General features: G+C 48.8%; 1 protein-coding gene across 1 annotated transcript in view; it reads left to right on the top strand.

Annotated features, from left to right (window-relative positions):
• Positions 1-5,253: 5,253 nt before the first annotated feature.
• Positions 5,254-26,924, top strand: part of Qsox2 (quiescin sulfhydryl oxidase 2) — a 28,765-nt gene continuing 7,094 nt past the window's right edge. The window contains exons 1-10 of the mRNA XM_005083661.4: positions 5,254-5,593; positions 14,680-14,780; positions 16,700-16,748; positions 17,986-18,091; positions 18,309-18,399; positions 20,435-20,580; positions 21,893-22,027; positions 22,176-22,305; positions 24,540-24,662; positions 25,334-25,484. Coding sequence (XP_005083718.1) covers positions 5,293-5,593; positions 14,680-14,780; positions 16,700-16,748; positions 17,986-18,091; positions 18,309-18,399; positions 20,435-20,580; positions 21,893-22,027; positions 22,176-22,305; positions 24,540-24,662; positions 25,334-25,484 — 1,333 coding nt within the window. The 5' untranslated portion in view covers positions 5,254-5,292. The remainder of the gene's footprint in view (positions 5,594-14,679; positions 14,781-16,699; positions 16,749-17,985; positions 18,092-18,308; positions 18,400-20,434; positions 20,581-21,892; positions 22,028-22,175; positions 22,306-24,539; positions 24,663-25,333; positions 25,485-26,924) is intronic.

A 26,924-nucleotide genomic window follows, 5' to 3' on the forward strand; every position in this document is an offset into this window, starting at 1 on the left:
TCATCAGGCAGCAATCACCTTTACCCACTGAGAAACTAAGACCTGGGGGGTACAGGGTCTTACTAAGCTCCCAGGCTGAACTCATTCTAGCCCAAGCTACTTCAAACTTGCAATCCTCCTTTCTCAGCTTCCTGAGTAGCACAGGCCTGCATTACAGTGCTCAGATATCTTACATTTTTAACACTTTTTTCCAATGCTGGGGATGCAGTAGAGGGCCTTTGCATGCTAGTGATGTTGAAGTGCTCTTCTGCTGAGTCCGGTCCCCCACCCTATGCCCCATCCCCCGCTCATCTGTTTTTTACAGATGTAATTTTATTTTATGTGTGTGCCTGTTTTCTCTGCACAAATGTATGTGCGCCATGAGTGTGCCTTGGTACCTGTAGAGGTCAGAAGAGGGTGTTGAATCCCTGGAACCGGAATCACAAAGAGCTGTGAGCCACCGCATGGGTACTGGGAGCAAACCCTGATCCTCTGCAAGAGGAACAAGTGTTGCTGGAGTTATCTTGTCCTGCCAGGTCCACAGCTGATTCAGCCCCAAATAAACACACAAAGACTTATATCAATTATTAAACTGTTGGCCGATGGCTAGGGCTTCTTATTGGCTAGCTCTCTCTTAATTATTAACCCACAACTACTAATGTATGTATTTCTACATAGCCTTATCTTACCAGAGAACGCCTGGTGCATCCTTTCTTCCCGGTCTCTACATGGCATCTCTCGTGGTCTCTTTCTCTGCTTACCTTTCCCAGAATTCTCCTCGTCTCCTAGTCCCACCTATCTTCCTGCCAAACAGTGTTTTTATTCGTCAACCAATAAGAGAAACACATATACAGAAGGACATCCCCCATCACCTCCTCTTTTCTGTCTAAATAAAACAAGTGCTCTTAACTGCTGAGCCATCTCTCCAGACTCTTCTAACCAAGTGGGTTTTTTGAGGGGGGGGGAGTTTTTGGCTTTTGATTTTTTTCCAGACAGGGTTTCTCTGTGTAATAACCCTGGCTGTCCTGGAACTCACTTTGTAGATGAGGCTGGCCTTGAACTCACAGAGATCCACCTTTGTCTCAGCTTGTAAATGCCCAATTTTCACCTATGTTTGACAGTCATGGGTGAGATTCTCTCATCCCCATTACAGGCTGGCTTTGTCTGCATTTCTCTGGACAGTGTATCCACAGCTTCTATCAGGCTCCTGAAGTGCTGGAATTAAAGGTGTACAATACAACCAACCACCTGGCTCTAATAAAGTTTTATTGAGATAATTCATATACCATAGTTTTCTTTTTTTAAATGTACATATTAATAAATTTTAGTATAGTCACAAAATTGTGCAACTAGTTACTTCTTGGATGAGAAGGCCCTGTGAGTGTGGATTCCTGATAGATGAGCATCCTGCTAGCCTTAGGGACATGAGAGTCCAAGGCCGATCCATCCAGGGCTTGGCCTCCCCACCATGCCCAGATCCCCAACTGTAAGGCATTATTTCCTCTGACTAGCTTATGGCCTCTGGGAAAGCCTGTTGGTGCCAAGCCATCAGATTTGTCCTGCTTCTGCTGCATGCTTTGGTGCTGGTTTCCAGGACATTTACAATTTCTTTGGGCCCCTGCAATGAAGTAGAATCCCTTTCCCAACAGCCTCTTGCAGACCCACAGTTAACCTGTCCTCAGGGGCATGGCAGCCTCTTAGCTCCAATGAGCTGCTCAGTGAGTCACCTTTTGTCCTATAGGCCCAGCGAACACATGGCTCCCGGGACCTGCCAGCTAAGATCCTGCACCAAGTTTCCCAGTTGGTGTCAGAGCACAGAAGAGGCTTGGTCGAACCAGGGAATATGCACTTTTCAGTGTACATAATTTTAAGACACATTTGTGACCTATAGGTTTCCTATTAAGTGCCCTCTGTTTTTTTGTTTTGTTTTGGAATGAATTAGTCTATAAATTTTTTTGTACTTTCCCCCCTATTTCTAACCCCTTCGGATTCATGAGGCCGAGTGAGAGGAATTATGTATTTTACACACACGTTTGGCATGGCAATAAATCTCCCCTATCAAAACCTTGCAAATTTGCCTCAAATTCCACAGCCCCCCCTGCCCCTGATCAGTATAGTGTCATGGAGGTTGGTGCTGAAACCTAGGCACATTAGGGCTCCACACAGTACAGCCAGGGTCTCTCCAGAGCCAACTTCCCTGGGTACCGAGCAGGTGCAGCATGCTTTAGCCTCGGCGCGATGTCCTTGAAGGGAAGCTGGTGATGGAAAACTAATGAGAATCAGGCCAGGCTTTCTGAAGACTGCTACAGCTGCAGGAGCCAAGCCATAAAATTACTCTTGTGGGCGGAGAGAAAGTATATCCACAGAAAGTGCTAGACATTTTATCTCGCTAGCATGTGTGTGAGCAGAGCGCTTTGGCATTCAGATGTATTGACCCTGGTGAGGATTCAGCCCAAGGTCCCTCCCTCCAAGGTCTCACACTGTACCTGCTGATCCTTTGTATCCATTTGGGCCGATAAATCTTGACATGAGCCTCAGGAGAAGTCATTATTTTTCATAGAAAACAGTTATTTCTCAGTTAACCTGTTCCTTTGATGTTCTTGTGATCTGTCTCTGTCGGTGTCCTGCTAAGCAGTTCCCTTAAACTCTGCTTTCAGCTTTGCACAAGCCAAACTTTCCCAAGTCCCTAGGTTTCCAAGCCCGGCCCCACCACCACAGCCACTCTCATACAACACACCCAGAGGCCACAGGGGCTTTTAGAAGTGGGCAAGAGCCGTGTATACTCCCTGGAACACAGAGTATTCTCATTGTGCCTCCTGTCTGACTGAGTCCTGCCCCAAGAGTGTAGCTGCTGTGGGCTGGAAGTATAGTGGACCTGTCATCAGTGAGACACAGTTGCAGCAGTAGACACAGTCCATGTGGTCCCCAGCAACCTGAGGAGTCTCCTTATCCTTCAAGGATTTCCACCAAGTAACACCAGATCCTTGAGTTTGCCACAGATAATTTCAGGATTAGCCAGATGGTGGTGGAGTCGGAGTTCATTAGGAAGAAAGGAACAAAAACGTCAGCATAGTGGTTAATAGAGAGATGCTCAGAGAAAGAGTAGAGTACACCCTAAGCCTGGGTGTTGGCTTCTCAAAGGAGAGTCATATCTAAATGATTTAGCAATAGCCATATATTGGATTTTGGAGGCTGCCAGAGTTTCCTGCTCAGCAGGTTCCTAAGGGATTCTCCCTTTCTTTTCCTGTTTTCAATAACAGATCATAGAATGGTTCTGATGGCACCTTGGATGGGATTACAGTCTGTTAAAAATAAAACCTTGGACCACAGTGGGTTTAAGACACATCTTTTCTTGTAAATGGGTTACCCTGTGAGATTCCTAGAAACTTGCAGGTTTAGATTGAGAAGACTCAAACATGGCTTGTTGCTACTTTAACACCCTTATTTGAAAATGTCTCTGTGTCGGCAAATGCTAATTGCATTGGAATACTTGATTATCAGCTGGAGAGAGGCTTCAGCCAGACTCCAGAGTCCCTTTCTCATGCCCCCGCGGTGGGTTTCCCTATCCTATCCTGCCTCAGACATTCTTGCCTTCAGGGTAGAGTTGGGACCTGAAGCCGTCTCTCCGGCCTCAGGCAGGCCTTGTCCAGATCCTTCTCTGACCACCCCAGGCTAAAGCAGTCCAGTCCTCTCATGCCTGCTTCCCAAGGCAGTTTCCTGTCCCTGTGGTCACTCCTGCTTACAGCTTCTCTGTATTTGTCTCCCAACCAGTGTCTCTCTCCCTTTGTCTCAAGAAATTCCTCCCTGCTCCCTAGCACCCCCCCAACATCCCCCATGCTTCCAGAACACAACTGGGAGCCAGCCAGGGTGTCTGTAAGATGAGACTGCAGGCTTTGGAAAATAGGACACATGTACACACACACACACACACACACACACACACACACACACACACACACACACACACCACCAGCCTTTTCCTGTCCCTTTGGCTCATCTGCACGGAGGTTTTATTTTTTCCCTCAGCTGTGTTACAGAATGGCACGGTGTATGCTTTTGATAATAACAGCCAACCTGTGGTCTGTGGGTACCAGAGTTTTAAGCCCGGCTCCACACCTCACTAGAATATGTAGGGAGCCATCCCCATGCCTTCCGATCCACAGTCACAGGCATCCAAAGTCACCCCTCGTCATGGTGTCACTTCTCTTACTCCTGACTTGCCCTAGTATGCTGCACTCCAAAGAAAATCAGCCCCTCACTTCCTAGGCTTCCCAAGGGCTCAGCAGCCTTCATTCACCTCAGGAGCCGCATGCACGTTCCTCTCGCCCCTGTCCTCAACTGAGTAACGTTCCAAGAGATGCCTCCAGGCTTTTATACGCACAACAGCCCCCCAACACTTGCTTCCTTGCCCTACGCAACCCCGGGCGCCAGGGCTTGGATTGGATAATTTGTTCTCTCCAGAGTAAGAACACTAGGAAAGCAGAATAAGAGAAGCCAGGCATGGGGGTGCACATCTGTAATCCCAGGGCTGGGGAGGCAGGAGGAAAAGGAGTTCAAGTCAGAGTCAGCTATATATCGAGTTTCACGCCAGCCGTAGAACCCTGTCTAAAAAAGTCGGGTCTAGGTCTCCACTCTTAGCAGGTGACTGTGTGGCTTTGCCCTGTGGCTCTACCATATTCTCTGGGTTATAAAAAGGTCAAGGTGATCATGGTGGACATTTAAGGTTGACAGGTAAAATGACAGGTTGCATGTAAAATCCAGGATGCATGTTACATATGAATTTCAGGTACACAGAGAATAGTTTCTGAGCCTAATTATGCCCCCATTAAATCGGCATTTCAGCCTGGAACTCCAGGAGTGTTTACTCAACTTCACATTCAACTTGGTATGGGCTATTTCTCCCTGCTAATCTGTGGCTGTCTAGGCTCAGACCTCACGGTCCGGAGTCTGGTCCGCTGGGTATAAAGCGCCTGTGGTCTGGAGCGAACTAATATTGGGGCAGGGCCAACAGGGACCCAGAGCAGGGGCGGGGCCAGAAGTACGGGGGCGGAGCAGGCTTAGGGAGTGAGGCGGGGCCTGCGTTCTGGGGCGGGGCCAGAAGTACGGGGGCGGGGTGAGCGGGACCCTACTTGGAATGACCAGCGTTCAGGGAGGGGCCAAATCGCGGGGGCGGGGCGAGAAGGACGAGGGATGGTGCTGGAGAGGACTAGCCGACTTGGGGGCGGGGCCAAGGCACAGGGCGGGACCGGCGCGCGCAGGCACGTGACGGCGGTTGCCAGGGTGAAAGGTCGGCGCGCCGGCGGCACTCCCAACATGGCGGCGGCCCGGGCTGTGGCGCGCGGTCCCGGAGCTGAGGCGCGGCGGCCGCCCTCCCTTCGGGCCGCGCGGCTGCTCCTGCTGCTGGCGGCGGTGGCGATGGCGGGGCCCCGGGAGGGCGGCGCGGCGCGGCTGTACCGCGTGGACGAGGACGCCGTGTGGTTGCTGGACAGCGGCAGCGTGCGCTCGGCCACGAGCAACAGCTCGGCCGCGTGGCTGGTGCAGTTCCATTCGTCGTGGTGCGGCCACTGCATCGGCTACGCGCCCACCTGGCGAGCGCTGGCGGCGGACGTGCGAGGTGAGGGTCCCGCGCGCCGGCCGACGTCCCTCCCGCGCAGCAGCTGTGTGGATCGAAGCCAGCTCTCAGGACACCGACTTCACCCTGCCCCCGGCCTCTTATCCTGGCCACTCTCTCCCTGATCAGCCGTCACCTTCCCATCCCCAGCAGTCGCATTTCAGAGCCTGCCATCTCCACTCCGGAAGGTCTCCATTCCTGTCAAGCCCCAACCTGGTTTGCTAGGTAGCCGGCCGTATGGTGGGCTTCGGGCCGAGAAGCTTAGAAACCCAGACACCCTTGGGGACTGCTGTGCAGAAGCGAAAAGTTTACAAAGCGTCTTCTTTGCTGGGCTTCTCCTTCGCTAACCACAGCTTTTGAGAAATCTTTGCTTTCTTAGTGCTGTTACTCACCCTTGCAGACCTCAGACCTCTTCCAGCAGCTCATGTAAATGGGGTTTAAGTGGCTGTGCAGTAGCTTTCCCTGCACTGGCTGAGGTTTGGCTTCGCCAGCTTGCTACTGTTGAACTAACCTCTAATTACAGATCTCACAGGGCAAGACGACAAATTGTTGCTTCTTCCTGCACCTTTGGCTTTAGGTCTGGTGTTGAACACTGCTGTGCTTTTCTTAAACAGATTTGCAAAGACGCCTTTTTCCAAGTACACACTTGTAAGTGACTATTTTAAAATGTTAACCTCTTTCCTCATTGTTGGAACACTTTTATTTTCCCCTTTGAAAAAGCGTTTCATAGTGTAGCCCAGGCTGGTCTTGAATCCACAGTGACCTCTGCCTTTTTGATTACCAGGCTTTTATGTAGAACCTAATGGAATTGTTCTCTTGAGTCTTACGTTTTCTTTTTCTTTCTTCCTAATATTTATTTTATTTTGAATTATGTGAGTATGTACAGGTGTGTGCAGTTTTCCATGGAGGCCAGAGGTGTTACATCGCCTGAAGCTGGAGCTATAGGATGTAGGTGCTGAGAGTTTCAAATCCCAGTCCCCTGAAAGAGTAGTATGTGCTTTTAACTTCTAAGCCATCTCAAGTTTTCTTAGGTCCCTGGCAAGCACTAGCCAAAACTGAGACCAGCGATTGAAAAGACAGAGTTTATATATGGTTTTGTTTTTATTTTGCTTTATTTTTTTAAGCCACTCAGTAGTAGAGGGGACTTTTTAGTTCTTAATAATTTATTTATTTTTATGATCATTGATTGGTGGTTTGCTTGCATATATGTCTGTGTGAAGGTATCAGATCATCTGGAATTGGAGTTATAGACAGTTGTAAGCTGCTATGTGGGTGCTAGGAATTGAACCTGGGTCCTCTGGAAGAGTTGCCAATGTTCTTGACCACTGAGCCATCTCTCCAGCCCCAACTTTTTAGTTCTTTTTTTTTTTTTTTTTTTTTTTTGGTTTTTCGAGACAGGATTTCTCTGTATCATTTTGGAGGCTGTCCTGGAACTCTCTCTGTAGACCAGTCTGGCCTCGAACTCACAGAGATCCACCTACCTCTGCCTCCCGAGTGCTGGGATTAAAGGCGTGTGCCACCAACGCCCGGCTACTTTTTAGTTCTTGATACTTAACAGTGGGCTTTCAGGTGACCCTGGCAAGACTTTTTGTTTATGTGGGTTCTGGCTTTCAATCTAGTAGCTGACTTGTAGACATCATAAGCCACATCAGGGGGGTCTTCTGTAACCAGATCAACAGTAGACAGGGTTGAAATTGTTCTGGAACTTGAAAGAAAGGACAGTTCTGAAAGTACCGCAGTGAAAATCCACAACTAATGCTGCGGTTGACTTAATGAAATGAAGTTACCTTTCAAGAGTGGCTGGCTGCCAAGGACACTGGATGGTGGAGGTCAAAGAGCTGACTGGCAGGAGCAGGTGAGCACCTGAGAAGGGAAGCAAGGATGCGGAGGGCAAGGCCACCTGAGTCAGGGCCCTCAGAGTATGTCCTGGTGTGAAGCAAGTCACCTGGGGATTTGGTAGACACCCGTGTTGTTGGTCCCAGCCTAGGCTACTGGGTGGGTCCCAGCATCTTGTCAGAACAAGCTCGAAAGATGTCTGATGACCTGTTGAAAAGGATCCTGCCTAACTGCTAGACACCTGCAGAAGAGATGCCATCCCTTGTGATGTCTGCCATGTCCAACTTCCTTAGGAAGGTTTTGGCTCTCACCCTGTCCTGGGATATTGAGCTCAGGACCTCTTGTGTGCCTCGTCTTGTGGAATTCTGTGCAGAATATGGGAAGCATTAGATGCTCTGCCTTGGCTTTCATTTGGCTATGCTCCCTGCTGGCTCCCTGCCTGGGTAATCCGCCAGGAGAGAGGGTGCTTGCCCACACAGGGGTAATCAGTCACCTGTGAGTTGAGTATGCAGGGCTTGCATTGGGTTCTCCCCAGGTGTCTTTTCCTGCCCCCACCCTAGCTGCCACCCAGTCTCTGGTTGGACTGGTTTTGTTGCCATGGGTGGGGATTAGAACTAGGTGGCCTATGCCTGCCTTCCTGCCCCTCAACCTGTCTATTTGAACTGAACAGCTGGTCTATAGAGGGAGGACTTCCCTTCTTTGGTTCAGGACACCTTTCACTTCCTCAAAAACTTATGATGGTGTATCTTTGGCTCTTCACTGACTTTTAGGGGGAAATAGTGTTTTTCCTTATGAGAAATGGGTTAACAAAAGGTTTATTGTTCAGTGGACCCAGTGGCTATTCTAGTATTTATGTGACCCTGGCTTAGGCCTATCCCATCTTAAGTATTTCCCAGAACAGAACCTGCTCTGTTGAAATCATTTATCCCAACCTATTGTGTTTAGCTCAATCTGGGTTGGCAGTTGACACCTGTGCTTAACTTCCTGGACACTGAAGGACTTCCGTAGAGGCCTAGGAGAGCAGGAATGTGCCCTGAAGGATGAGCCTGTGTCCCTCTGAGCTCTCTATGCCCTGAAGGATGAGCCTGTGTCCCTCTGAGCTCTCTGTGCCCTGAAGGATGAGCCTGTGTCCCTCTGAGCTCTCTGTGATCTCGAGGCTCTTCTCTCCCTGTCAGCACACCTTGGAGAGCAGGGCACATCTTTTGTTGGCCCTGAAATTCTTGGTGAAGGACTTGAAGGGGAACAGGAGACCTGACAAGTCATCACCACAACATCTAGGATGAATCTAGAACTGTCTGGCAAGGAGGTAGTTAGTCTATATTGCAGGTGATGGTACCCAGGTGACAGGCCAGGGTTTAAGTCCAGCACAAGTGATTGTGGAGCCCCATTGGCACACTTCCTGCATCCCAGAGAGGACACTGGGAATTGAGAGTGGGAGGTGTTGGGCGGAGATAGGCACAGAGTGTGCCATCCACAGGAAGAGGACTGAGTGCTCTGTTACTGCTGCCTGCAGTAGCTAAGCCTTTATGCCTTCCCTGAGGTTCCTCATTCCCATGGTGGCTGGTACCTTCTGCTTGCTTAGGATAAGGCTCTTGAAGATGACTGCTTAATATTTACAGGGTGCCGTTATCCATTTACCGAGAACACGTAGAGAGAGACATTGGTTGCCCAGCATTTTGTGAGAGTGAAGAAGCCATAAGAGACCTAGAACAGCCCTGCCTTGTATTGAAGCCTGGAGCTAATTCACTTGTAATCATTTTCTAGAACCAGTGATGCTTGCCAAAAATCAAGATTTCCTCCACTTCTCCATTGAGACATAACAAGTGGTGGGAAAAGTTGAGGATGTTCATTCAGCAATAGTGTCACTGGGCAAATAAATTGAAATAACTGGTCTACTGTGTATCATAATTGTTTTACAGGTATTTCTAACCCTGTAGTGCTAAAGTAGATAAACTGAGTACAAGCCAGAAGTCACTTGTAGTTTAGTCACCCTTCCCTCTCGTAACCTCTGCCCTCCAGTGGGAATCCTGTCACCCCAGAGTGGAGGGACAGCCTGGCTGGTGCAAACAAGCAATTTGCATTCGGCTTTTTTAGTATGGCGTCCTGGATAGGCAAGGCAGGCACTGCTGAATGAGGCGCACCCCCCAAAGCCAGCCCTTTCAGGGCTCTGCATCCCATTTTTGGTAAAGTAGATGCTGTGTCTTTTGTTTGCTGTGAATACTGTCCATCTGCCAGCCTCAGGCTTCAGGCCTCTCAGTTCCTAACTGTCAGCGCCGTCTGTTGCTGCTTTCTCAGAGTGCGTAAGCCCAGCTGGTTTTCACCTCATGAGATGCCAGCACACGTGGCCCTTTCCCTGGATGTCCTCTGTTAAGGGACACTTTGTCCTTACCGGCTCATGGCAGGGCAGTGGTGTTTGTGCGGGGGTAAATCTGAACCTGTCTCAGTGTCAGCATTTGGTAGCTGGCAGCAGTTAGTCCTCATACCTCCAGTTCTGCTAGGCTGAAGAGAACAGTGAGCAAAGCAGGCAGGTCCGTGTTCCTTAGAGGGACGCATAGTAGGGGAGAAGGTAGCTGTAGGATTGGCAGTTGAGAAAGCCAGGTATTGCCCTCTGAGGAGTTGTCCCTGTGACTGGCCACAGCAAGAGCAGAGAGCCCAGGCAGGCAGGACCCCAGGTCCAGAGAATGTTAAGAGTTCAAGGGTGTTGACCTGATAAACAGTGTCCATCTTGCTACTAAATGACAAGAAACCAAAGAATGGTTTTACATGGGACACTAGGAAAGGCAAAGTAACTCTTCATACCCTTACCTGATAGAGAGCAGTAGGGTCATTGCCCCACCCCCACCCTCCAGCCAAGAGCCTGAAGGAAGCAGAAGAAGTAAGACCTTCTAAGGTCATCTCAGGGGCTTTGAAGGACATTTCAGGCCTGTGGGGCTCCCAGTGGATGGAACAGAGGTGAGACACTACTAGTGAGGGTCCTTTGCTCTTTTTCCATGGTAGAGGGAGGGATGGTTTGTTTAAGACAAAATCTGGCTGGGTAGCCCAATCTTGTCTTCAAAGTTGCAGGCCTTTGCCTCTGCTTTTTGATGCTGGGATTCCAGGTGTGGTGTGGTGTGCCCCACCTCACCTAGCCAGCTGTGTAGATAGATTTGGGCCAGTGCTTACCCTAAGGCAAGGGTAAGGACTGATTCTTACAAACAGACTTCATGACCCATTGCTTTTGAGCCCAGGGTATGGTCGTGTTCCCAGTCTGACTAGCTTCCGCCTCCTGGCTGCTTTCGTCCTCAGCCACCATGGACCTCAGGTCCTTTCCGTCTCATACCAGGACTTCATTCCACAGGAAGTGGTGATCCAGGGGTGTCTAGGTGCCTGCTGTTCATTGCTCACTAGCCCTGGCTGCAGTTATGTGACCGTCACAGCTTACCCAGTCAGTAAGATGTTGATGGGTGGTCAGCACCAAGGCAGCTTTGTCCTGGCCATGCTCTGTCCCTGTGGTCTTGTGGTTTGATCCTCCAGTGTTCCTCTGCCACCTGCCATTTTACCAGCACCTTCAGTGATCCGCTGAAGAAAACTTTTAACATGGTGACATGGGTTCCCTCAATGAGAATCTGCTTTTTTGAGACAGGATTTCTCTGTTTAGCCCTAGCTATTCTGGAACTCACTCTGTAGACCAGGCTGGCTTCAGATTCTCCTGCCTCTACCTCCCAGTGCTGGGATTACAAGTATGCACTACCACACCTGGCTTGAGAATCTGCTTTTAATTCTTTGGAACTTATGCTTGATGCTACAAGGTTAAGGGTTTCTATCGCTGACGGATGTTACCAGTGTGTCTGAAGTAGGTAAGCTCTGGGCTCATTGCTCCTTCTCAGTGCTGCAGTGATGGCTCTTTCCACGATGCTCATGAGGCATCAGACTGCTGGGACAGTGGAGGCAACCCAGGGCTTTCTCCTTCTCAGGTCAAAGTTGCCCCATGTGGGATCAGAGGGCAGGGTCCACTTATGAAATGAGGGCAGCTGGCCCCATGTGACTGAAATGATTGCTGTGAGGCTGAAGGAGAAAGAGCCAGTGGTGTCTCCATTGTACCTATATGAGACACCTGTAGCTGAGAGAGAAGACAGGACATTTTGTGAGAAACACTAGGACAGCCAACTGCAGTCCTCATGGAGACCGGGCTCAGGGTGAGCCAGGCTAGAGAGGCAGTTGTCAGTGAGCAGTGCTCTGCACTCCAGATGGACTAGGTTCTTGGTGCTTTCACTCTTCCAGATGTCAACTCATTTTCTGGAGGTTTTATGTGTTCAGTCTCTAGTGCTGGGCTATATTCAGGGCTATTAAAAGAGCCATAACCAGTCAGTCTATGATCTTAGCACTCAAAAGGCTGAGGCAAGAGAATTTCAAGACCAGCCTGGGCTCCATAGCCAGAGCCTATCTCAGACAAAAGCAAACAAAACAAATAAACAAACTACAAAGCTGGCTCTGGTTCGTCTTGCTGAGCACTGTCTCCTGCAGCATTGGGGAGCCCTCTTTTTCCCATGCCTTGTGTTGGAGTGGCCTTCTGCTTGGGATTCTAGAATGCAGAATCTGAGAAACACAAAACTAGTGCCCAGTATCAGCAAGCAGCTGCCACAATACCAGGATCAGCTTGGGGATGTACTCTGCTACTGAGCCCCCAATCTCTACACTCGGTTCTCCTGAGTGTGCATGCTTAAGAAAAGTCTGAAAACAAAACCAGGACCAGACCCCACCATGGAAACGTAGGTGCATTCGTCCCATTTCTGGGAGGGTTTGCTATTTCAGCTAGCTGGGAGACTAGTTCCTGCATTTTACTCTTGGAGGTCTTTACGGTTACACATCTTTCCAGGCAGAAGGTGCTTTTCTAGAACATGGAAGGAAAGTGTGGTTGGAAACACCCAGTGGGCAGAGTGAATTGGTTGGGTCTGCGAGTCAAACCAGGGTGGCAGGAGTGAGCTGCTGTGCCAGATGCGGGGCGTGAGTCTGCCCTTGAAGCACCTTGAGCCTCAGAGTGCCTTCTGTGCCATCTGCCCCTAATTGGATGGGGCATTAACTGTTCTTCCTCAGTTCTGTGCCATTTGAGACTCCAGGAAGCTAAGACTGTGACTCAGGAAAATTAGAGTTTTCTTCTTTTAAAGAGCTGGCTTTTCATAGCCAACAGTATTTGGTTACTATCTGTGAATGACCTTGCTTCTTACTCTTAATAAAAGAGAGAAAGGGTGTGTATTATAAGTCAGAGTGGTGTGTAGAACACTGGGGTGGCTCACAAAGAAGACAGTACTGACCTCTGGCACCTGGTGTTTGTAAGTATCCTCTGACACTGCCCCTTCAGTCCAGGAATCCCCATATGCAGCCTCTGAGGTTTTTGAACATTACTTGTCCTCACAGGAATGGTTTCACATGACTTTTAGCTAGGTTGCTGCTGAAAACAGAGTAACACTAGCAATACAAAGCATGCTGATCGTCAGTGACTCACTGTATAAGTTCCTGCCCAGAAATCAAGCGACTTCCAGGCAGAGCATACACAGTCACCCAGTCACTCTTCTGTCTGTCTCTCATGCCTGTTTGCCTGCCTACACTGTGCACCTGTGAGCTATGCTGTGCTGCTGACCATGCACAGCCCACCAGGCAAGCCCAGCACTTCTTGGGCCTGGACCGAGACAGGACCCCTGCAGGACCAGATGCCCAGAAGTAGGCTAAATGGTGTAATTTTAATACCCTGGAGAAAGTGTACACATCTCTTATAAGGACCCCCTGCCATTACTTAAAGGTGCACCTGATGCTGGCGACCAGAGGGCAAGGCAGAGAAGAGCCAGTCACTTATCTCTGTATTATCAGGAGTGAACCTTGAGAAGAGAGGCTACAGCCCTGACTTAATATGCATCTATTATAATAACGAGGGAGGGCCGAGTTTCCCCCTTATACTCCTACAGAAGCACACTTCCCTTTTTTATTTATTTGTTTGTTTGTTTTGAGGCAAGGTTTCTCTGTATCCCTGACTGTCCTGGGACTTGCTCTGTAGACTAGGCTAGCCTCAAACTTGGAGGTCCACTTGCCTGTGTCTTTGGAGTGCTAGGATTAAAGGTGTACCCAGTTTGCACTTCACTTCTTTTTTTTTTTTTTTAAGATTTATTTATACAGTGTTCTGCCTACAGGCCAGAAGAGGGCACCAGATTGAATTGTAGATGGTTGTGAACCACCATGAGGTTGCTGGGAATTGAACTCCAGAGCCCTGGAAGAGCAATCGATGCTCTTAACCTCTGAGCCATCTCTCCCTACCCCCTACACTTCACTTCTTAAAACTAATCCCAGCGCTGGGCGTTGGTGGCGCACGCCTTTAATCCCAGCACTCGGGAGGCAGAGGCAGGCGGATCTCTGAGTTCAAGGCCAGCCTGGTCTACAGAGTGAGTTCCAGGACGGCCTCCAAAGCAATACAGAGAAACCCTGTCTCGAAAAACCAAAAAAAAAAAAAAACTAATCCCAGCAACAGAACCTGAAAAAATCTCTACATATGCACCTTTAGCAGGAGGTCTAGGAAACGTGTCAGATATGAGCAGGATGGGAGGAGCTGTCCCAGCTAGGTACCTAATGGCATTGGGAGCCTAAGTCCTTTTCTGTGGCCATAGCAGTGCGTTGGATTAAAAAACACAGGAAGATTTATGACTGATGTTTTGGATCTGAGGTTGCTTCCTGAGTTCTAGAACTGGGTAGGGATTTGGATAAAACATTTCACAGTAATTACTGACACCAATATAAGGCCCATGTTGTTAGATTTTTTTCTGGTGCGTGTTGCATGTATGTATGTGTGTGTGTTGTGTGCATTTGTTGGAAATTCTCAATTAAAACCTTGAAACTAAAGAAGCAGATCTAAGCGTGCTCTTCTTCTGCAGCGATGGTGCATGCATCCCTGGGTGGCAGAGGGTGGATGGGGAGGGAGGGGATGGCCTGGCTTGGAAAGTGGCTGCTGGGCCACCAGTGCTTCAGGCTGCTGCACTTCCACCCATCAGGTGTCTTTTAGTAGGAAACGCTGCGTGGAAAGCTGGTGATTTGAAAATTCAGCAAAACTCCATTTTCTCAGTGAACAGTGGTGGAAGACACCCCTGGCTTTGGTTGAAACGTTAAACAGCTCAGCACAGAGCTCATGAACAGCATAGAGGGAGGAGCACAGCTGGTGCTCGTGCAGACGCTGTCCTGGATGTATGGCATGGTGCTGCAACTCTGCTCAAGGTCCCATTCTTGCCTTGTAGACTGGGCTGCTGCCATCCGTGTCGCTGCTCTGGACTGTGCAGAAGAAAAGAACCAGGACGTGTGCCGCACATATGACATCCACTTCTACCCCACCTTCAGGGTGAGCCCCCAGCAACTTGACCTCCAACCCTGCCTTTTTCACAAAGGGCTTTTTAGGCAGAATCCCTGTACCAGTAACTCCTAGCTTATCATTTCTGGCTTGAAGTCTAAAACCTTGGTGGGAGTTTGCATACCCAGCCTATTGTCCCTCTGTTCCTCATCTTGAGTCACAGAAGACTGATCTAGAGCTAGGTGCTGTATGAAGCCCCTGCTCACACAAAAGCCTATTGGCTGCCTATCTTTGTGGGGAATCATGCTGCTTGGTCTCCTGTTACCGGCAGTGTTGAAAGTGGCTGCCCCAGCACAGCCTGGCCTGCAGTTGGCCCTGTCTACAAGCTTGTACACGTTTCTTCCACTAGAGGGCAGAAATACTACCTGCGACCCTGCTGAAGGCCCACTACTTAGTGAATGAGTGACCATGTACTTGCATTTGAACGTCTCACACTCACGGGCATCTCCAAAACCATGGAACCACCTTCTTCTTCCCCATCCTTCTCCTCCTCCTCCTCTTCTTTCTTTCTTCTTCCTCTCTTTTTTTTTTTTTTTTTTGAGACAGGGTTACTCTCTGTGTAGCCCTCCTGAAACTCACTTTGTAGACTACACTGGCCTTGAACTCAGAGACCCACCTGCCTCTGCCTCCTGAGTGCCAGGTTTAAAGGTGTGTGCCATCACTACCCAGCTCAGAGATAGTTCTGAAGAGCCTGTGACCCCAACTCTCCACTTCTGTCCTGCTAGTACTGTGCACTGTCAGAGGCAGGACCAGCACAGTGGTGTCCCCTGTGTTTCCCCACCCATTCATTGACTGGGCTTTGCTACCCTGTGATCACCTGGCCTCCCAGTGAGATGCTCAGTGAGGTACCTGCCCCAGGGACCTCACAGGCCCCTGTTGCTTGTTCTCTTGCTTTTTGCCTTGGACTGATAATGTACATGTGTTCCTGTTTTACTTGGCTTTTAACTTCATACCCTTTATTAAACAGTGCTGTGTGTAAATGTCTGGGCCTTCTTTCTAATACTGCAAATGACTTTGCCAAGATTTGCCCATGATGCTGGGCTCATTGGGTTTGGCTGTGCAGTAATGCCTCATTGAACGTGATGGCCCTCTCTGCTGAGTATTGGGATATCTCCTGGCTGATATTACATGACCAACATTGCTGGGACACACACACACCTTTGTTTCCCTGGCTGGATCTGGGAAGAAGGCCAGGGGACCCAATGGGGCCAGCCCCTCCGACAACATCACACACACACACACACACACACACACACCCTCGTTTCCCTGGCTGGATCTGGGAAGAAGGCCAGGGGACCCAATGGGGCCAGCCACTCCTACAACATGACACATCTGCCCATGGTGCAGGGCAAAGTGTTTTCCTGGTGACAAGCACATCTGTGTTTTTATTCTTATGGGACTGTTATATGTCTGTCCACTTTCCTCGTGAGTGCTTCTGATTCCCCCACTTGGTTCCAGGGAGTCCCCTGTCTCAGCACTGGTCTTCTTTTGGGCTTCACTGGAAATACTACCTATCCTCAACTGTTTTGGTGTGCTTCTGTTGGGGCAGGTCTGGTCAGAGACTCATCTTCTCAGAGGCTCTGGATAGCTCCTCTTCCCTTGGAACCGGTGCCCTCAAATGCTCTTCAAGGGACCGCCTTTGTAAGGATTCCACCCTAGTGAGTTGTCTTGCTTCAGATCCTGTTGGACCAGAAGTGATATAATAAGCCCAGTGGGTACTCAGAACAGTGTTCCACACGTCTGCAGGAACACTGGTGTCCATGTAGGCATGGAACATGCCTTGTCCAGTCAGTGTTACTTTGGAAGGACTTTACCAGAACTCCTGGTTGAGACATTGGTCATCTTGTTTAAATATTAAACACATACTCAACTCACCCAGGCTGTTCTTATTTTTTGTGTTTTTCCTTCAGTATTTTAAAGCATTTACAAAGGAGTTTACAACTGGAGAAAACTTTAAAGGTAAGGACACACAGCATTCTCTTCTAATCCCATAGACTGACTCACAACCTGGTAAACTGGATTTGGTCTTAGCAGATGGAGCCCAGGGGCCTCCTCCCTCAGCCAGCAAATTTGCACCAGTGCTGCCTGGCTTTCTATTAAAATTCAAACTTTCATTGTTCTTGTGGTGTGATGATATCTTGCTTGTCTGAAGGTAAAGAGAAGGAACAAGCCACCGCTACTGTGTGGGAATAAGATTTGTTTTGTTTTGTTGTTCTCTGTGTAGTCCTGGCTATCCTGGAACTAGCTCTGTAGGTAGACCAGGCTGGCCTTGAACTCACAGAGATCCGCCTGCCCCTGCTTCCTGAGTGCTGGGATTATAGGCGTGCACCACCATCACCCAGCTAAGATTTTTTTTTTAATTTTGATTATGTGTGTATGTGTTTGTATATACACCTGTCTGTCTGTCCTTGGAGGCCAGAGGTGTCAGACTCCCCTGGAACTGGAGTCACAGGAGACTGTGAGCCATCCAACATAGGTTTTAGGAACTGAATCTGTTCTCTGGAAGAGCAGTACATCCACCGACCCATCTTTCCAGCCACAGAAAATTCTTTATTTTGTGCTTTTGCTCTTCTTGGGAAATGTGATAGTAAATTTTTATTGCAATTTTTATTAAGCTTGTCCTTTGACTATTTCATACATGTATATCCTCCATTCTGATCGTTCTCATTCTGTACCTTCCAGCCCTACCCCCTGCTACCTGCAGGTCTCTTTCCACCTTCATGTGGTAACAAACTTGGAAAAGGATCTAGTGGAGTATATATATGCAGATATAGGGCTCTGCTCATACATTTTAATGTGTGAGCCTGGCCAGGTGAGCAGTGCCCTGGTGAAGACCAGATGACTGCTTCACAGGTTTGTCCCCCTGGGAGACGCCTGACATTTCTGGCGTCAGGAGTAGTTTGCCTCTGTTAGCAATATACATGGAGTTGGTTGGTGCTCCTGGCCCCCTCTCACCACCATGTGCATGAGGTTTGTCACTTTGCCATGTATCCTGTAGCCTATCACTTGCTCTCAGCTGTGCGCTCTCCCTCTATGCATCTGCTGCTGACCATACTACAGCCTGTCAGTGAGCAGCTGTGCACCTCCGGTCTCATGAACGGTGCTGCTGCCTTCCCTATCCTCGGGCTCTGGGCTTGGGAGCTGCTTAGGTACATATACCTGCAGCCACAGCCATGACCAAGATTTGCTTTTGTAGGACCTGACAGGGAACTTCAGACTGTCAGGCAGACGATGATTGACTTCCTGCAGAACCACACAGAGGGCACTCGGCCTCCTGCCTGCCCGCCCCTGGACCCTGTTCAGTGAGTAACTCCATCAAAAGGTGGCCTGTGGGACCTGGAGCATCATGGTGGTAGAGCTCAGCAAATAGGAAGCCCTGGTTCATCCCTCTCCCCAAGTTGCATGGTGCATATTAGGCATGGTTTTTAAAATCTGAGTATATACAGTGACTGGGGTGCTGGCATGCTGTAACAGCTTGCTATCCTGGAGAGCATTAAGGGTTGTGCTTTCTCCTGACAGGCCCAGTGACATCCTTTCCCTCATGGACAGCCATAGTGGCCAATACCACGCAGTTGTGTTTGAGAGCAGTGGTTCTTATGTTGGACGAGAGGTACTGTGTCTTGTGTGCTCTGGGGCTACAGCTAATGTGGCTGGGGTGGACTGTGGTTAGTCTATTGACAGCAACAACCAGTGAGCCTTGAGCTATCGTTAGTTACAGAGCTCCTAGGTCACTGACCTATATATAGCAGAAAAGGCTAGAGTGACAGGACTGCCTTTGAGGGTCCAGCCATTGCTGTCTTCCATCAGTTCTATTATCATGTGCTGTTATAGATCTCCTGTGTTCCGTTACCACATTCAGGAATCTGTAGGACCTTGTTTCTTTTGTGAAATGTTGGTGTCATATGGGTGGTTCAGAAGCCTTCCGCTTTGGCCAAGTATCAAACCAAGGGACCAGAGACCTAGTTGCTAATGCCAAAGTCCCTTGAAAATAAGGAGGCCTCTTGGCTCACATGGGAATTCAGCACTGACTCCTGGGCTCCTTCCTGCCACTTTGGTGCAGTTCTGCAGGTTATCTGGGTAGCTCAGGAAGGAGGAGACAACACTGCCCTCCATAGACCCTGGAGGATGTCAGGCAGGCAACCACGTGTGCCTGGCTGCTCTCTGGGACCTCACTGCCCTCTCTTGGTTCCATGATACATCTTATCCTTTGCTTCATTGTTGGCAGGATTCTCAGTCAAAGGACTGAGAAGCAGTAAAACCGAGAACTCATTGATGCTCAACTCCTTTCCCTACTGTCCAGAGCCACTGCATGCCAGTGTACATGCCGTCATACACACATGTACACTTATAAACCAAAAACAGGACTTTGTCCCTGAGAAGACGACTGAAGGCCCATTTTCTTGCCAGTCACCCTGTCCCCATAGTACCAGGATATCAATGCCTTTGGGATCAGTAAGACCTGGTCCTCTGGGTGGACCTGTAACCAAGGGTGCCCTAAGAGTCAGTATCAAGAAGAACCGTTGTGGCCAGTGTGGTGGTCACGCAGCTTTAATCCCAGCACTCAAGTGGCTGAGTTTAAGATGGAATACACATGAGTTCCAGGCCAGTGATGGCTACAAAGTGTCTCAAAAACATCAATAACAACAACAAGCAAACAAAGGACAACCACCACCGCTACCACTGTGAGCCACCTCACATGTAGTCTGTTCGTCATCCCTGGAAGTAACTGCCTTGTTTCACATCTAAGAGCAGCAGAGAACAATAGACTCCCCTTGCCATGTGGTATGCAAGCACATGAGGGGTTTTTTAGACACTGGGATACCATAGCCCTGGTCTCTCTGTCACTAAGACCCAGTGCACCTCCTTCAGCCTAAGCAAGCCCAATGGTACAAGTCACCTGCAGGAGCCACCCCAAACCTCCTGGCTCAGAGTGTTGGGAAAGCAGGCCTGTAGCTGGAGAGTGGTGAAGGTGCTTACGCAGTTCATGTAGATTCTGTAGCCAACAAACTGGTTCAGAAAGGTGAAGTTTAGTAACAGATGTTACTTTTGGGCCTGGGTTACTTATGCTTTAGCCCTTAAAGTACTTACCTTGGAAGCATTAGGATTCCATCCCCAGGGACACATTTGTAATCCTAATGCTGAGTAGCCAGAGTAGGCATGTCTCTGGGGTTTGCTGGCCAGCCTGCCTGCCAACTTGGTAAGCCCAGGCTAATGAAACAAAATGGATGGCACTTGAGTAATGGCACCTTAGGTTGTCCTCTGACCTCCACATGCATCTCCGTACACACGTGTACCTGCACACACATGAATGCATACACACAAACAACAAATGGGCATGTGACTTGGTGAGCTACTTAAAATTCAGTAGACGTTAAGGTGCACGGGCTGCTTTTGGTTGCAGAGGGATGGATGAAGACTGGCTGTGGTGCTGTGCCCCGGTCTTGTGTAACTGGTATAGCACTGGTCGCACTACCCAGCTGTTTGCAAGCAGAGCAAGGGTTCCATGTGTAGTACAGCTGTGTAGTGCTGTTCTCTGGACAGTTCAGCACATGTTAGGTGAAGGGTGGCCTGTGAAGTGGTGGGTCTACAAACTCTGGGATGTTTTCCAATAAAGCATGAAGGTAACATGACTTCTTGTTCTGCAGGTGATCTTAGACTTAATCCCATATGACAACATCGTGGTGAGCCGAGCACTGGATAGGGACAAAGCATTTCTGGGGACACTTGGCATTTCTTCGGTTCCTTCCTGTTACTTGATTTACCCAAATGGGTCTCATGGACTGGTTAATGTGTAAGTGCTAGTTTGTATAATGTATAGATCATTCGGTAATGTCTGTGGAGACTCATGCTTCATGGGCATACTGGATAAAGCCTCAGAGTCCACCTGACAGACTAGTTGGCCAAAATTCGAGGAAGCCATATGTCTGGCCACCTTCCCTGACCTGTGTGACCATGTTCCAAGCTCCGGATCTGGAATGGTCATTGCCTCTGGTTGTTTCTGCACAAACTTCAAGGGCAACAGGTGCCTCCTGGGCTAATTCTGGGCTTTTGGTTGTGTCTGTTGTCACCGGCAAGCCCTTACTAGAGTGAGAGGAGGGTGTGGCCACCAGGCACCAGGTCAATAAAGTGACCTTGAATAAAGCTTTAGAAAGCAGAATAGACATGATAACAAAAGTTCTAAGCTGCAGGAGAAGCTTCCCAAAGTCACAGTTACACCTCATAATTTAGCTGTATGGAAGTGGATTGTATAGCAAAGTACTTGGTTAGTATGCAGGATGCCTAGCTTTGATTCTATCACTGCATAACTAAGCATAGTGGCTCATACCTGTAATCTCAGCATTTGGGAGGTGAGGCAGGAGGATCAGAAACTCAATGTCATCCTTGGCTACATAGAGATTACATGAGATCCTCTCTCAAAAAGAAAAAGAAAAATATAGAAATCCAGGGCACCCAAGGTCATGGAGCTTCTTGGGTTGGGCCCTGAGCACCTGGGAGGCTGCCCTAACAGTTACCCCAGTAACTGCAGTTGAGTTCTGAAGACAAATGTATGTACACATAGCACCAAGAGTGTCACATCTACAGCCTCTACCACAAAGCCTCATTAATACTTTATAGTAGCATGACTTTATTCTTTGTGGAAATGACACTGAGCTCTGGGTGCACTGATGGTTCCTGAGTGGCAGATGGCAGAAAGCTTTGGAGTGACTTCCCCAGGCCTGGCCTCCAGATATGCTTCAGCTGGCAGAGCAAGCGTGACAGGAAGGCCCTCTGACACAGTGGAATCATAGCTGGGATGAAACTGGTTTTGGCAGATGCTCCAATGTCTTCACAAGCATCTTACAGACCTAGCAAGTGTGCATGAGCTATGGTACTTACCGCAGCTATGTCAGTGATTCTCTGGACTAGGTATTCTGTCTTCTCATCTCAGATGGGAGGGTAGCTCCTGAGGCCCAGCTAAGCTGAGTGTCTTCACCACCTCTGTCAGTGTATGCACAGGGTGAATAGTGTGTGAGGGGTGAGCAGCTCTCCTCCAAGTTATGACCTGGAGAGGCTGCATGATCTCCGAGGACGGCCATAAAAGCATCCTCTCTTTCCTTTCACAGTGCAAAACCTCTACGATCATTTTTCTCCTCTTACTTAAAATCCTTGCCAGATGTGAGGAAAAAGTCCCTTTCCTTTCCTGAAAAGCCCAACAAAGAAGAAAATTCAGAGGCTATGGTTTGGAAAGAATTTGACAGGCAAGTATGAAGGGGACTGGGTGCCGCAGAGAGCTACACTTGGCAGCTTCCTCAGTCAGCCTCCCACGCAGGGGTGGTGGCAGAAACAAGAGGAGCCTTGTACAGGAAGGCGGGGAGTATCCTTCCTAACTCTTCACTGTCCTCTCAGGGCCAAGCTGTACGCCGCGGACCTGGAGTCGGGACTGCACTACCTGCTGAGAGTGGAGCTGGCCGCCCACAAGTCCCTGGCTGGAGCTCAGCTCAAGACATTTAGGGACTTCATGACTGTCATTGCCAAGGTACGCGTGGCTCTGCTCAGACTGTGATACTAAGCTCCAGGTCATCTGTCTGCCGATGTGGGTAGCTGGCTAGTCTAGACCCCTTGGTATCAGCTGGTATTGACTGATGTCTGCCTGTGAGGGTGGGGCAACAGAAGCTGAGAACAGGAGCAGAGCGCTGTTGAGCTCTGACTGCCCCACTTAAACCGGGGCGGTTCAGCAGGCTGAGGGAAAGTATAGATGAGGCATGAGGAATGGGAGGTTGTATAGATTTCAAAGGTGGGGACCTGCTCCTAGGCAGCTTCAGAATGGGGTTCTAGGAGAGTTAGGTGTCCAGGGGAAGAACAAGTCATGACACAACACAGCCTAGGTCCTTCCATGCCAGAATCAGGTTGAAGATGACCAGCCAGCATAGCCATAGTCTCCTAGTAACCATGTGAGGAAATTAGTTCCATGCATAAGCGCTGAGCAGGATTAAGGGGTAGATGAAGGGATACCTAACAAAGCTAATACAGGAAGGCCACTAGGTGTGGCAGGTGTGTGCTCGGTGGCCATTCTGGCCCTGATAGGGCTCCCAAGGGGTTGGAAGAGAGACCTTGAACTGACAGCTTCAGATGGCTGGCTCCTGAAGAACAGGACTAATGCTGGGAAGGGTGGAAGGGGCAGGAAAAGACTAAGCAGCGAGCTTGACATGCTCAGAAGACCTTCTAGATGGGCTGGGACCACCTCCACCTTGGTGATGTGTAGTACAGGGTACAAGCTATCACTCTGGTAGCTGACACAGAGTGAGAAGTGTCAGGGTTGGTTCCTGCCAAGTATTCGTCTCCAGTGCCCAGAGCTAGGGAGGAGGAATTGCCCTGCCCTTCAGGGATAAGCCTGAGCTCTCCTGTTGGTTGTAGCAGCCCTGTCTGGTCTAGCTGTAGTCCTGCTGCTTTCTGACCTTTCAGATACCCCCACAGCACTATTAGTAGAATGAGACCCACTTTATCTTGTACTGTATATGGATGAAGCAAGGTATTTTACATGCCTTCTTTCACTACATGGAAAGTCCTTTGATAGGATTGCTTTTGTCCAGGTAGGTAGGTTATAAATATTTACATTTATAGTGTAACTTTGGAAAAACAAAGGAAATAAGCTTTATGTTTCAAGGAATAATGGGCCAGGTATTTCAGTGAAACTGCTAGGTAAGTTTTTAGTCACTGTGCTGGTCAAGGTTGAGATGGCTCTGGATGGCTTTGTTCTTTAAAAGTGTGTCCAGCCAGGGGTGGTGGCAGACACCTTTGATTCCAGCACTCTGCTGGCAGAGGCAGGCAGATCTATGCAAGTTTAAGAACAGCCTAAGTCTACTTATTGAGTTCCAAGTCAGCCAGGGCTATGTAGAGAGACCCTGTTTCCAAAACAAAAAGTATTCATCTAAACTAACTATATGTCTCACTAGACCTGCTACCCTGGAATGACCTCCTGCCAGCAAATACACCAGGCTAACGTTGTTGGCTTACAGGAATCAACCTTGTCTCAATGGGTGTGCTTCTCTGTATATTGCCTTCCTGCCCTTTCAGCTAGCTCTGGTGTCTGAGGATGTGCCATATGATGATGACAGCTCCTTAAATCATGATAAAAAGTTACTGTTGTAAAATTTACTTAAACATTTAAGAACAAATTTGATGCTGATTAACTGATCATACTGCTTTGTAAGCATGAAATGTAGCCAAAGCGGCCTTTATTTTTGCACATGTAGTGAGAGAACAATATGCTATCTCAGGAGAGCAAAGCCACCAGGGTTCTCTTAGCTACTTGCTCTCCAGGCGTCTGTGTTGTGAGTCAGCCACTAGGCTACATGTCATCCCTGCCTACGATAGGTGTCTGTTCCCACACAGCTTATAGGGCAGTTGGTTAGAGACAGTAAGAGAGGCTGTTGGAACTGAAGAATTGCAGAAAGACAGGATAAGTATGCAGGCAGTGCCTTCTGGAAGGCCACTGAGCCCTTGATGATATACCATACTCAGTAGTCTTCCTGTCTGACATCGTAAAACAGCCACCTGCTAACCTCTAGTTCTTGAAAAACTCCCAATTCTAGCCTGGTAGCCTGGCTCTGAGGTTGAGTCCATTTCCTTAAAGGACTGTGTGTAGTGTGGGGCTTTGACCCTGCTCTGTGACTTTGCCACAAGGTCACAGCTCTCCATACTGCTTTCAGACCTTAGGAGGTAGTGGCATTTTTTCTCAATATCTTATAGGGTGGGTCCTTCCTCTCTTAGCTGTTCCCCGGCCGGCCGGCAGTCAAGAAGCTTCTGGAGACATTGCAGGAGTGGCTGGCCAACCTCCCCCTGGACAAGATTCCATACAATGCCATCCTAGACCTAGTCAACAACAAAATGCGGGTGAGTCCCAGCCTTGGCTGTGTGTAGTGTAAATCGTGCCATTTTCCTTCACCTAGCATGTCCCTCCTCCTGCTCAGGCCAGGACCCAAAGTCTACAAAAAGGAAGAATGAGTCGACTCACCTGTGGTGCCTTCTTTGTTGTCAGTTGATTCACACAGCACAGGTCCCATCTTCCTGCTTGGAGAACCCCCTCCCCATGTAGAAAAGCCCTGTCCCTGTGTAGAGAAGTCTCATGTCCCTAGGGAGGGAAACTGTGTCCCTGGGTAAAGATGCCTCATGATTTTTGCTGTTCCCATTTCTATGATGCCCATTTCCCTACCTCAGTGATGCTGGCAGGTTACACTGAAGGCTTCAGATCTAGGACAGCTCACCAAGAACACACTGAGGGCTGCCCTCAGACAGCACAGCACCCAGGGCTTTTGGTTTTTACATTGTTGTTTGATTCTTTTGTTTGTTTGTTAGATAGGTCTCTCATGTAGCCCAGGCTGGCCTCAAACTTGAGATTCTCCAGTCTTAACCTTCTAAGTGCTGAGAATATAGGCATGCAGCGAGAAGCTTTGATAAATTCATACCCTTGTATGGTCATCTCCCCAACCAAGGCCCAAGGCATCTCACAGCTAGTGTTAATTTTAACACTTGTCTTGTATTCTTTGTGGATGTTTTCCCCTCAGATTTCTGGAATCTTTCTTACCAGCCACATAAAGTGGGTGGGATGTCAAGGAAGCCGATTGGAGTTGAGGGGCTACCCATGCTCCCTCTGGAAACTGTTTCACACTTTGACGGTTCAGGCCTCTACCCATCCAGAAGCACTGGTTGGCACAGGTAACCATCTGCCTAACCGAGCTGGCATGAGTGGCCTTCTGCATTCACTGTCTAGTTCCAGTGTGTGGCATGTACTACCAAAAGTATCTACAAGATTTTGTTTTGCTGTCTATGAAGTGCCAGTCTTCTAGATGTTGGGACAGGGGACATGATAAGTCTGGGGGTAAGCATTTCAGAATGCAGACACCATGAGCACAGCCTGCTCTGCGTGGAAGGCAGTAGGGAGAGTTCCATACCCTTTGCAACAACAGCCTTATTAAAAAGGAGCCACAGAGAAGACAGACAAACCAGAAATCTTTGTAATTAAACTCACCTTGGTTTACTCAGGAAAATAAGGCAAGTGAACCCTGTTTAGTGAGGTATACTATTTGTCATTTGTTTTAGAACAATTTAGCCTCAAATTTAGCAGCTTAAAGCATCCTACTTTCGAGTTAGAGAGATGCTCAGTGGTTAAGAGCACTGACTGCTCTTCCAGGGGACCTGGGTTCAGTTCCCAGCACCCACATGGTGGTTCACAACCGTGTATAACTCCAGTTCCAGGGCATCCAGTACCCTCACAGAGTATATACAGGCAAAACACCAGTATACATTAAACAAATAAATCTTAAAAACAAACAAGTCCTGCTTTCATAGTCTTACAGTTTCTATGGGTCAGGAATCTTGAGTGTGGCCTAAACTGGCTCCTCAGCTTCAGGATAATAAGACCCATTCCAACTGGGAATAGACCTGTTTCCAAGCTTTACCAATGCCTGCTGGCTGCTCCTCTGAGGTCCATTCACATCTTGGGAGCCAGCAGAAGAACAGCACTCATCACTTCTGTCATCTTGGTCTCTCTGGCCCACTTTGCTCCCAAGGGAACAAGAACCTGTGAGTCTTGAGTCTCAGAAGCAAGGACCAGGGATAGTCCCAGAGGCTGCCTGTCACATGGAGTTGAAAACAACAAAACCTTAGGATAGGGACTGATGCTGTCAGTGACAAAATAGCAAGATGAGAATTACATCTGCTCTCTTCGTAAGGCTCTAGCCTGTGTTGAACTCACCCGCCCTGTGACCATGTGGGTACTTCCCAGGTCATCAAGCTCTGGAGCTGTAGACTCGTGTTTGTCTTTCAGCTCTTGTGTGGTAGTCTGTTTGGTCCACTCGTGTTGATACCAAGCGAAGTAGAATCCATTCGATCCAGTTTGCTTTCCAGTAGCATCATAAACTTATAACTAAGTGGTATGGTCAGCCACCCACTGTTTTTCTTGCTCATGTCTGCATGGGTCAGCAGTTGGGTCTGACTGGACTGCATGATTTCTATTCCTAGGCATGGGCTTGTTTGTGTGGGTTTCTGGTGGTAATTGACCATCAGGGCACAAGGGGGGTGGTAAATTAAATCACTCCTGCAGACCAGCCTCAGCTTCCTACCAGGAGGTGCCAAGATGAGGGAGGACCCTGAAGG

The sequence above is a fragment of the Mesocricetus auratus genome, unplaced genomic scaffold, assembly GCF_017639785.1.
Source record: "Mesocricetus auratus isolate SY011 unplaced genomic scaffold, BCM_Maur_2.0 Super-Scaffold_100004, whole genome shotgun sequence".
Classification (NCBI taxonomy): domain Eukaryota; kingdom Metazoa; phylum Chordata; class Mammalia; order Rodentia; family Cricetidae; genus Mesocricetus; species Mesocricetus auratus.